We start from the raw sequence: 10,984 nt of genomic DNA on the forward strand, positions 1-10,984 counted from the left end.
GGTACAGGATACTGGAACATCTTCTTGAATAAGCAATCAAATAAGTACTTATGGAACATATTCTCAAATAAACACTTCTTGGACATATCTCGAAAATTATGAATGAATTTTGATTGTCAATTGAAACATTAATCAATCTAATATTATTTAGAATGCAGAAAATAAGTTAAACTAACTTCATTTTGACGAGATTTTTTTTTTATTTTCATGAAAAATTTGCTGAAATGAGTGAAAATTTAAAAAAAACGGTGTATTTTCCAGGATAAAAATCCGTACAATCCGTACAATTTGAAAACAAATCCGTACAATCCGTACAATCCGTACAATTTTAGGGTTAAAAAAACAATCCGTACAATCCGTACATTTTGACCACCCTGTACATATTTAGAGGAATAGTTTAGACCATACATAATTAATTAATTATTAACTATTACTAAAAGTAGATAGTTACTAGGACAGGACTAGATGGAACCCTACATCCCATTCAACACTGATATGGTCGGCAGCTCCTGGCTCTTTAAGGCTCACAACTGGACCGCTTCAGGGTTTCAAAAATTGGTTAAAATTAAACCCTGAATCTTATACACCTGAGAATAGAATTGATCTCCTCTGTTTCATAAAGATCGCAAAGATAATGATCTGCATCAAAACTTTCAGTTTCCGTTTTCTCTCTTTCTTCGCGTCTTACCCTGAATTAAAAAGATATCTTCATAAAAACATTTAGAGCCTTTGCTAAAAATCTTATTTAAAACTTCGACTTCACAACCTCTCAAATTCTCACCTTAAAGGTTTAGAATCAGGATTTTTTACGTCTAGAAGCTGTTCGAACTCATCCAGAAGGTTTTTAAAAACTCCAGTTTTGGCAAAATTGAATCCGTATCCGAACTCTGACGTGGATTCCGTGATATTCATGGTTTGCTCCTGCTCCGGCATACTCTGCTCATAGAAGAAATCTATCTCCTCTTCCTCCGCATCTTCCTCGTTCTCCGCGTCCAGCTCCTCGATATTAGCGCGAACCTGCGTGTCTCCGGACGGAGTGAGAAGTTTCGTTATCATTTCCAATCCCTCGAAATTTTCTCCCGGATTTTTCTTCGGGCATCTGAGGACAAAACTGGCAATATCGGCCTGATACTCTCCCCCTGCCGACTCCGACTCCTCTATTTCTCCGGGTAAATGTAATCTATGGTTTAACTTAATCAATCCTGACATCAAGGAAGAAAGTTCTACCAAGATCTATTTTTATTAAAATAAATCTATATATACTTTGCTTGTATGTTTGTTTGTATTCAATAAACGTCAAAACAGCTCAACAGATCGGACTCAGAAATTTTGAGGCAACACAATTAACCCCCGGGAAGGGTTAAGGATGCTCAGAATTACAGAGCATCCTTAAACTTCAGAAAGCACCCCCATTTAAAAGTTGAAATAGTTCTATAGAAAATGTTTTGAAGGATTGATAAGGTTTCCTGAGATAATACGGTTTGGAGAAAAATCTAAAGTCCGTTCCCTCCATAAATATATCCGTGTTCTAAATATAAAATATATAGTTAAAAAATACCCTTCAACTTTGAAAACAGAGGTTATATAGTAATGAATTTTTTAGTAAAAAAATAGCGTCGAAGAAAATCTAATATGATAATCTTATGAGGAAAAAATGTAATAATGGAAATTCTTAAACGAGATGAACTAATCTTGATGTATTCTTTAACGAAGGCCGCAGGCCTGAGTTAAAGAATGCATCAAGATTAGTTCATCGAGTTTAAAAATTCCATTATTACATTTTTATCCTCATAAGATTATTATTATATCATATTTGTGAGGTTCCATGGGCACATACCCAAGAAATTATAGTAAAAGATATTTCTGGTGAAATCCGACTATTTCAAATTTCTTAAGTAAAAATTGGTTCTTAATTTGAAAGTAATGCATGTGGTGCGATTGTTTCCTTAGTTTAGTTTGTTTGTTTATTAATTTCTTATGATTTTGCTTGTTTTTTCAAGTTGATACTACACTTAGACACAGCATGTTGAATTTGCCATGAGTTTTTTTTAGATGGAGAGAAGGTATAGTAGTAGGTTGTCTGAATTTACTGAACAAAATCGTGCTTTCATTTATAGAAGAAATCATTTCCTGGATATTAGATCCTAAATCTTCCAAAAAGAGGAGATAAAAGCAGGTTATCTAATCAGTTCGACATAAACTGATCTTTGTCTTTTATTCATGAAGCAAGATTTACTGGTTTGTTCGCATTGCTATGGAGTGCTAAGACCCCAATAAAAGTTTGTGACACTAGTATTTCAATGATAAGTTTTTATAAAATTAACTATTTTTGGTTTTGATTGTGGTTTCACTTCATCATCTCGAGCTATGCGAGATATGGTGACGACTGACTCAGACTGAGGTACTTTAAAACTAGTTTTAGCTGTGGGGTGGGGGACAAATTGACCTTTTTATTCTGTAATTTTTTTAATAATTACAAATGAATTTGGAATTTTGGAGACCCTTTTTAATATAAAATGAAAAAACAATTGATTGAAATTTTGAAGACATGACAACCTTTCCATTTTTGAAAAGCTCTGACTGAACTATTACAAGGATGCAGAGATTTGCAAAATAGAAGGCAGTCTTTGAGACTCGGCAGTTGGATGAAAATGTCCAATGTAAGGCTTAAAGCATTGTCCATTTTTTTTGGAAAGGTCAGAATTTCAGAAAATGTTAATTAAACACAGGATTAGGGTTGAGATTTAAATGGATATTATTGAATTAAGGTATATCAAAACTTCAAAAAACGAAAAAGGTAAGTGAGCATGAAAAGGTAAGTTTGCATGTTTAAATATTAAAGAAAAAGGTAAGTGAGCATGTTATTTTAAAGTATAAAAAGGTAAGTTTGCATGTATTTATATAAAAGAAAAAGGTGAGTGTGCCCTGTGCATGTTGTCAGTACAAAATAATTAAGTCATTTTCAATATTGATCTATGTTGAAAAAATCAATATAAGGAGCGTGTAAGAATGAATATTCTGCAACTAGTGTAATAATTTCCATTCTTTAATGCTCGGAGCGTGTAAGAATATGCATTCTTTCACGCTCTGACCGTGTAAGAATATACATTCTTTCACGCTCTGACCGTGTAATAATTTCCATTCTTACACGGTCTGAGCGTTAAAGAATGAAAATTCTACACCTACTGTGTAAAAATAAGCATTCTTAAACGCTAGAAAGCGAACAATATTAAAATTGTTCCTCCTGAACCGTGTAATAATGGGAATTCTTACACGATAGGTTTACTACTATGGAACCGAACAGATATGATATAATTATCAATCCTTTTATCTTTGCAACCTTCTGAAATAGACCTATGATATTTTCAACCTAAGGAAAATCTAATCCTCAATCCTTTTATCTTTGCAACCTTCTGAAATAGACCTATGATATTTTCAACCTAAGGAAAATCTAATTCTCAATCCTTTTATCTTTGCAACCTTCTGAAATAGACCTGTGATATTTTCAACCTAAAAATTTTGCTAGATCTAAACTTCTGAAGGCCAAAGTTTAAAATAAAGTTTTCCAATAAAATCTCGTCAGCATGGCTCCATAAAACTGTTCCTAACTTACCTCTAGATTGGTAAAGGGAGCATAGATAGTAATATGTAGATAAGTATCATCCTGTGTTAAAGTAAACCTCGGAGTTATCATTTTTCTGAAATTATTAATTTTTTCACGATTTCTGTAATCACTGCTATTTTATGTCTCTATATAAAAGATCTTGAAAATTGTTTTCAAATAGCTTGTCAATGGACCTACTGTTTAACTATTTTTCCAATATGCTAAAAACTACAAAGCCATTTTCTAATTGCCCCTTTCAAAGCAGCAATTTAAGCTCTAGAGCACAAATTTTAAAATAAGTCCAATAAACAAAGATCTTTTGTTTTTCATTTTAAATCTTCTGAATAAAAGTTGACTACAATAATAATACTAATCCTAAACCAAGGTTAATATATTTAAACGACTATTTTAGGGTGTACAAAAATACAATATTTAAAGTCAAAACATTGGAATGATATTTGCCAAAGATTTTGGTTTTATCTTTCGTGTTAAACTCGACATAAATACACTGAAGCTTCTAGTTAACTAGTATTAAAGCATTTATATATTACAGACTAATTCGTCCAGCTGCATTGTGTTAAACAAATATTTTGTAAAAGAATGTCAACAAAATTTTAAGTAGCAGATCATTTACAGATTGCCATGTAGGATTTACAAAAGACCCCTCTGATTAATGTGTTAGAACCGAAATGGCAAAAATCTTGGCCATTTTTTTTGCAGAACTTGAAGAATCACTTTAGAATACGGTGACAGTCCTTTAAAGCTTATTTTATAAATTTTTATTTTGTCATGTTTTTATCTTAACCATATTGACGATATTATTTTTGTTCATTATAAAAATTAGAGTTTAATAAAAGTGTTTAAACAGAAAAAATAGTTCAACTGATTCTCTTGGGTTAGTTTAAAATATTGAAAATTGAACGAGGTTGGAAACGATTGGTCCTTCAGATAGAACGTGAACAGATACTTTTCAGTACAATGAACTTGAAATCGTACCCTGAAACTGTACAATGGACTCTGTTTCGTACTATGTACGCTGTACTGATAATGTACTATGAACTGTGCAGTGAATTTAATAAAAGTAAATATTGAAAACAACAGAAATCACAAAATCTATTTACAAACCAGAGACAACACTTTTTTATTTTAATAAATTGATTCTTGATTAAATACGTCTTTCTTTTGGATAAGAAAGGGGAAAACAATTGAAAGGTCGTAGTTGCAGAATCAATTTTCTGATGGTTCGGCCGCCGATTCTCCTGCTCCGTCTTGTCCTATGCTGAATGAGCTCGGAGCCGTTATTTCCGGTGAAACAAGGTGCTCAGTTCTGATACTCACAGACTCCATTGTTCTGGAGATAGTCTCAATCCTCTCCGTCCTGGATCCGGACGGAGTTTCAGTGATATTGATCTCCAGGGACTGGGAGACCATGTGATCCTTGACACTGTCCAGGGTGATGTCTCCACTAGCCTCGGATATGTTGGTCTCGTTGTGTGAATCTAATCCGTTCTCGTCGCTCAGAGATCTGAATTTATATCATTATTAATATAGAAACTTGAATATATATATTCAGATTATTTCATCGAATTTAAGAATTCCATCATTCCATCATCATCTGAGATTAATATTTTATCATTTATGTGAAGTTCCTTGAGCAGAGTATATTCTTCAATAAGTGTAATAATTCCCTTTCTATAAAGCACGGAGCGTTTAAGAATAAAAGAAGGAAAAAAAGACCGTGAAAAAATATAAATTTATCCACGTCTGGTTAAACACTGTAATATATGATATAACAGTAAATTGTGGACAAACTAACAAACTTTTTTCTCCTGTTCCAATAAATTAACCAAAACTTCATAATTAACTTTTTTATGTGTTACCTGGGAGATGCTCTGGCTTGTGGACCATTCTGCTCAGCTTCCCTTTCATTCTGCTGATTCTGCAGATCTGCTTGTCTATCTGTCTCCGTTGGATCCTCGGAGGCTCGATTCTGCAGAGGAACCACCACACGTCCTTTCCCGGAGCTGCAGAACCCAACCCTGGCAGCTGCTACAGTGAGAACCTGGAGTTCGGAGCTGCTGCTCATATAAACTCCGTCTCCAGACTCGGAAAAAGCAAGACTCGAAATTCCAACCACGTCCTCTTTCTTGATCGCACTGGTTGTAACTTGACGACGTAGCTCAGGGAAAACTAGAATGGAAATTTCTCCGAGGTTTGTTAAGAACGCGACACAGTTTTCCGATAGACTAGGTTTTTCTTTGCTTGCAAAGGTTACGCTACGGATCTTCCGAACCCTCGCTCCTTCCTGTGCGGTCAACTTATACTTCCCGCTCGGTTTCAGATTGGGTAGCAGAAAGATTTTGAACTGTTCTTCACTAGCAATTAGAACTTTATGCGGCAAAGGAAACTCACCCTCACCTAGAAAATAATAATAAAAATAAAAATGAATTCAACATTTATATGTTTTAGTAAAAAAACGTTTAACATAAAGTTAACTTTTGTAATTAATTTTTCTTACCTTTAACAGGGAGGCCACCGGAGTCGTAAACTACAATGTCGATGACAGGAGCTCGATGCTTGAGCTGGATTTCTTTAGCCAGGACAGCCGTGATCTTGTCGTTCTTCCTCTTATCCTCCGGAGTTATATTGAGCAGGAAGACTAGAACTTGTCCACAAGTTGTACCCGCCCACAGCGTTGGACTTGTACTAGTAGGAGTAGCAATATATGTTTTGGCAAAGTGAAGACATCGAACCATCGAACCGAGTCCGTCCTCGCTGGTCGAACCTCGAGCTTCAATTTGTCGCTCTACTGGTCTGGCCTCAGGAGACTCCGATCTTATAACGTTGGTCTGACTCACGGGTTTCTTTTTGTCCGGGTTCCTCTGGGAGCGACCTTTTCTCAATCTACGAAAGGATTCACGGAGCGATTTTTTCAAGGATTTTCGGCGGGACATGGGGTTATCATCGGCGTTAGCGATGTCCTGTGCGTTAAGGGTTGATCGAGCGGAGATAACATGAAAGAAGTTGTAATCCAGAAGAACAAAACCATGAGCAGTTCCTGCTCCGAGTACACCCCACTCCTTACTAAAGGTTAAAGCAGTTATACTAGCAGGAGGAGCTATTTGTAGAACTACCTTGGGCTGCCAACCTGCTTCCATCTTTAGACTGGTTCCTTTAGCCAACAGAGGTTGATGACCTTTCCATGTGAATCCCTCTTTTTCCGTTACAATGTCTGCCTTGCAAATTTTCAATGATTCTTCCTTGGCTTCTCCGAGAGCACAGACTAGAACCTGACCAGCTGTTCCTCCAACCATGAGCTGGTTTGTCTCGGCACAATAACCAACTTTCTTCACTGCCAGGCGTGGATCATCGCTGAACGGATCAAACATTCCAACTTTACGGAACGGCGGCCATTCCTCTTCGTCCTCCTCATCAATCCTGTTCTCGTCATCGTCAAAATCGTCAGTTTTAAAGAATTTAGAAGACTTAAAGGTGGCTAACGGCGTCATAGTGATTCCATGCAAACCCCAGAACCTGACAGAACCGTCCTCGTGTCCAGTTATAAGAAGATTATGAGAAGAATCTCCTGCAGCGGAAACCTCGCCTCCTGTGACCGGCCAAGGATTAATACTAACACTCTGCTGCACAGCTTTGTACTTACTGATCTCCTCAACTACCGAATGCTTGAGATTTGTTGCTTGTGTCAGGCATGTTATTGCCGAGGCATGGATGGAGTGAAGATACGGAACCTCGTACTGTGGCCAACCTGCTGATTTTAGATCTATCGCCACCAGCTCCTCTTCACTCAGAACCAGAAGAGAGTCCGGGAGCCCCTCTGTGTTCTCCAGTACCTGGAAATCAATTATTTTACTTGTTAAATCCAGTACTACATGATCGTCATCGTTCTTCATCACTGTAACTGTGAATTTATCTCCGTAGCTTGCTCTTGGCATCCCACCGGAGAAAATCTTCCAAACATCTTCTCCCTTCCCATTCCCGTACAGCTTAGTTATGGATTTACATGGATAAGGACCATACGGGGTATTTGGGGGCTCTTCTTGGGACCCTGAGACAGAATCCCAAATTATAAAACTTCCGTCATTGTGTGATGAGACGAACTGTGTGTCTCTGATCCATGAAAGTGATTCTAGTTGCTGCTGGGAAACAAAATGTTTGAGAGCTGTCTGTTCACTTTTATCCCAGAGCACAACTAGTCCTCGGGTAAACCCAATCAGGACCTGATTCATATCCGTCTGATGCTCCAGGATGGATTCTACAGCTCCAGGATTTACCTTGAATGAATCTGGAACATCTTTCACGACTTTATCCTGGAAAATGATCTCCTGTTCCAGGGTTAAGTTCCAGAGCCGGAGAAGATAAATATTTCCTCCCTCTGTTCCCAGGAGAACTCTTTTCTTAGCAGACTCTAGGCAGAGAGCGGAGACAGTTTTCAACCTTCCCTCCATATGGGTGGATTTAACCAGGGTTAGTTTTTGCTCCGATATCTCCATTAGATGGATATAGTTGTCCGTTGAAATACAAATAAGGCGTCCTTGCCCTGAAAAAAGGCACAATTTGAACATAATGCGGACCTTAAGCTTTATCATCCTAATTTAAAATGTTCTAACTTTGGAAGAGTGAAAGATTGTACCTGGAATAAAAATGAGTTTATTGATTCCTGCTTCATCATCTAGATCAAACTCCAGTTCTACTCCTTAACATTAAATATGTCAAGTATTATAGTGGTTTAGGGTCGGAGATGAATATTCCAGGGATGTATTGATATTTCAAATTATGAAAAACAAATGAGTTTGAAAAATAAATGCTCTGAAAAAAAATTAAAAATCGATATCAAAAGGCAAGTTCTACAGTCTACACCCTTTTGATATTTTTTGCCATTAACTTCTTTTATTCCTGCAAAATCAGCGAATAAGACCTTAGAAGAAACTAAAAATCTCACTTGCATATCGGGAATAATCTTATTTTTTTTCTAAAGAAAAAAAACACCCCTGCAAAAAAACTAAAAAGCCAAGCTTCAGGGATAATTCTCAAAAACCGCTACTCCTCTACTCAAAGAACATAATGTTATTACGTTCAAAAGGAATTATTTTCATGATTCTTTCTTGTTTTCTTTATTATTTAAAATGTACCTGGTTTTCCATAAACAAGGATTCTTCCGTTCTTTGCAGCTAAACCTAAAAAATAGAAGAAACTTGAAAAAATGTGAAATTACAACAATGAGAACCAGAAATCTGGAATAGGAAGACGACTTTCAGACTAAAGTTTTAACTTTAAATAGTCCACTGAACAAAACACAGAAATCGTGCATAGTAAACAGACACATTTAGCTCAACCTAACGGTTCTGGTGAAAATATTTGCTTTGTAAAAACATTAAATATACTGACGTATTGCTAGTATTCTACAGTTCTCTAGTTATCCCTATATTTATCAACTTTGTTGTACTCACCCATGAGTTTCAGTTCTGGGTCCCAGGCTAAGCAGGAGGGTTTGGTTGGAAACCCGTGGCTGATTTCTCTGCTAAACCCGAAGAGTTGTTTCTGAATCTTGACTCTCTCCGCCGAGGGTCCCTGACCCTTCCCCCAGATAAACTTGAGCATATTCGGCCCGCTAGACATCGGGCCGGTCAATTCTCCTGGTCCAGGTAGAACTTTTTATTTCTGAAAGATACAAGAATTAAAATATTTTTTGCAAAAGAGGAGAAAAAACAAACGACTAGTACATCATCACAGATGGTGAGAAAGACACCAAACTATTCCAAGACGCACCCTTCCCACATGGTTTTGTTTTCTATTAAGTGCGTTAATATCTGTGTGTTGACGCAAATTTTATCCCGGAATAAATTCCCGGATTTTATGAACATTAAGCAAATGTACTTTTAATGTTTTCTTCCTCTTAAACGATTTCAGACAATGATCACATTTAAACTCTTGTCTTTCGGTGTGTATCAGTTCGTGGGATTTCATTGTTGACAAAAATGAAAAACGTTTTTGACAAAAAGAACATTGAAACTTCCTTTCTTTGGTATGAACCGCCCTGTGATCTTGAAGATGGCTGGAGCGGGAGAAAGCTTTGTCACAATTTTCACAAGAATATGGTTTGTGAGCCTTGTGAACAGTTTTTATGTGTTTGTTCAACGAAGATTTATCGTTGAAGGTTGTGTTGCATCCTACCACGTCACACAGCAGTTTGTTTCCGGTGTGGATCCTCTTATGCTCTTTTAAATTATATTGTTTAGAAAACTTTTTAGAGCATATATCACATTCAAAGAAAGGTTTAGAATCCTTTTTACTTTCATCCTGACCGAAGTTTTCATTTCCGAATATTCCGTAGCAAAGAGCAAGCTCTGGGTCCTCTTGGGCCTCTATAAAATCAGCATGGATCCCTCTCTCTGGATTATTCAAGGTCTCAGAAACTCTGAACCTGCTTAACTCCGAGTAGGTTTCCGCCACCGGAGAACTGTATAGTTCTCTCCAGAAAAGTTTTCTCTGATACTCCTCCGGAAAAACCTGACCAGAGAAAACTATGATTAGTATAATAAAAAACTCCGGTATCAAAAAGTAAACAATTATTGATAACCTGAATTTCTAAATTAAGAAAAGCTAAAATTTAAATTTTTCTCTGCCTTATCTAGTTTGAGATCTACATCAGGTTCCATCCTTCCTGGATCATCATTGCTCAGGATCATGGATGTACCGAAACTAATCTAAACAGTTTTTCTTAAATTGTAACCATTTTTTATTTGGATTCCTGAAATACTTTTTAATGATTTGTGTTCGGTAAGAGTAGGCAAGATTTCAGTTGGATAAGAGATTGTAAGATCTGAGTTGGATAAGAGAATGTAAGATCTGAGTTGGATTAGAGAATGTAAGATCTGAGTTGGATTAGAGAATGTAAGATCTGAGTTGGATAAGAGATGGTAAGATCTGCGATGGATAAGAGAATGTAAGATCTGAGTTGGATTAGAGAATGTAAGATCTGAGTTGGATAAGAGAAGATAAGATCTGAGATGGATAAGAGAAGGTAAGATCTAAGTTGGATAAGAGAAGGTAAGATCCGAGTTTGATAAGAGATGGTAAGGATCTGAGTTTTTAAACCTGTTTTTAAAATTATTGGCTAATATAACGAGGCCAGTCGTCAACAAAAAACAGAAGAGACTGGGCCTGCCCATCATTGTTGGAGGGTCTGCCCCCCACCCAGAAGAGACTGGGCCTGCCCATCATTGTTGGAGGGTCTGCCCCCCACCCAGAAGAGACTGGGCCTGACCATCATTGTTGGAGGGTCTGCCCCCCACCCAGAAGAGACTGGGCCTGCCCATCATTGTTGGAGGGTCTGCCCCCCACCCAGAAGAGACTGGGCCT

The 10,984-nt window shown here is 37.0% G+C and overlaps 3 protein-coding genes across 3 annotated transcripts in view; all 3 read right to left on the reverse strand.

Annotated features, from left to right (window-relative positions):
• LOC111700568 (protein SHQ1 homolog) overlaps window positions 1-3,875 on the reverse strand; it is an 8,464-nt gene extending 4,589 nt beyond the window's left edge. The window contains exons 1-4 of the mRNA XM_023471533.1: window positions 3,614-3,875; window positions 1,467-1,528; window positions 782-1,180; window positions 588-689 (exon numbers count right to left, since the gene is read on the reverse strand). Coding sequence (XP_023327301.1) covers window positions 588-689; window positions 782-1,180; window positions 1,467-1,528; window positions 3,614-3,694 — 644 coding nt within the window. The 5' untranslated portion in view covers window positions 3,695-3,875. The remainder of the gene's footprint in view (window positions 1-587; window positions 690-781; window positions 1,181-1,466; window positions 1,529-3,613) is intronic.
• Window positions 3,876-3,981: 106 nt separating this feature from the next.
• Window positions 3,982-9,266, reverse strand: LOC111700567 (lethal(2) giant larvae protein). The gene is made up of 6 exons (XM_023471532.1): window positions 9,073-9,266; window positions 8,755-8,799; window positions 8,256-8,318; window positions 6,123-8,162; window positions 5,485-6,022; window positions 3,982-5,129 (listed from the first exon to the last, which is right to left on the reverse strand). The coding sequence occupies exons 1-6, from the start codon at window positions 9,239-9,241 to the stop codon at window positions 4,832-4,834; spliced, it is 3,153 nt and encodes a 1,050-aa protein (XP_023327300.1). The 5' UTR covers window positions 9,242-9,266; the 3' UTR covers window positions 3,982-4,831.
• Window positions 9,267-9,280: 14 nt separating this feature from the next.
• On the reverse strand, window positions 9,281-10,350 carry LOC111700570 (zinc finger protein 525-like). The gene is made up of 2 exons (XM_023471536.1): window positions 10,249-10,350; window positions 9,281-10,132 (listed from the first exon to the last, which is right to left on the reverse strand). The coding sequence occupies exons 1-2, from the start codon at window positions 10,309-10,311 to the stop codon at window positions 9,452-9,454; spliced, it is 744 nt and encodes a 247-aa protein (XP_023327304.1). The 5' UTR covers window positions 10,312-10,350; the 3' UTR covers window positions 9,281-9,451.
• Window positions 10,351-10,984: the final 634 nt, after the last annotated feature.

This window comes from Eurytemora carolleeae, unplaced genomic scaffold (genome assembly GCF_000591075.1).
Source record: "Eurytemora carolleeae unplaced genomic scaffold, Eaff_2.0 scaffold385, whole genome shotgun sequence".
Taxonomy (NCBI): domain Eukaryota; kingdom Metazoa; phylum Arthropoda; class Copepoda; order Calanoida; family Temoridae; genus Eurytemora; species Eurytemora carolleeae.

Excerpts from the sequence above, each read along its gene's own strand:
- LOC111700567 (XM_023471532.1), bottom strand. The coding sequence starts at position 9,241 with ATGTCTAGCGGGCCGAATATGCTCAAGTTTATCTGGGGGAAGGGTCAG. Across the intron at positions 8,800-9,072 it reads CCCAGAACTGAAACTCATGG|GTTTAGCTGCAAAGAACGGA; the intron begins GTGAGTACAACA and ends TCTATTTTTTAG. Across the intron at positions 8,319-8,754 it reads CCTTGTTTATGGAAAACCAG|GAGTAGAACTGGAGTTTGAT; the intron begins GTACATTTTAAA and ends TTTAATGTTAAG.
- LOC111700570 (XM_023471536.1), bottom strand. The coding sequence starts at position 10,311 with ATGATCCTGAGCAATGATGATCCAGGAAGGATGGAACCTGATGTAGAT. Across the intron at positions 10,133-10,248 it reads TAGATCTCAAACTAGATAAG|GTTTTTCCGGAGGAGTATCA; the intron begins GCAGAGAAAAAT and ends TTCTCTGGTCAG.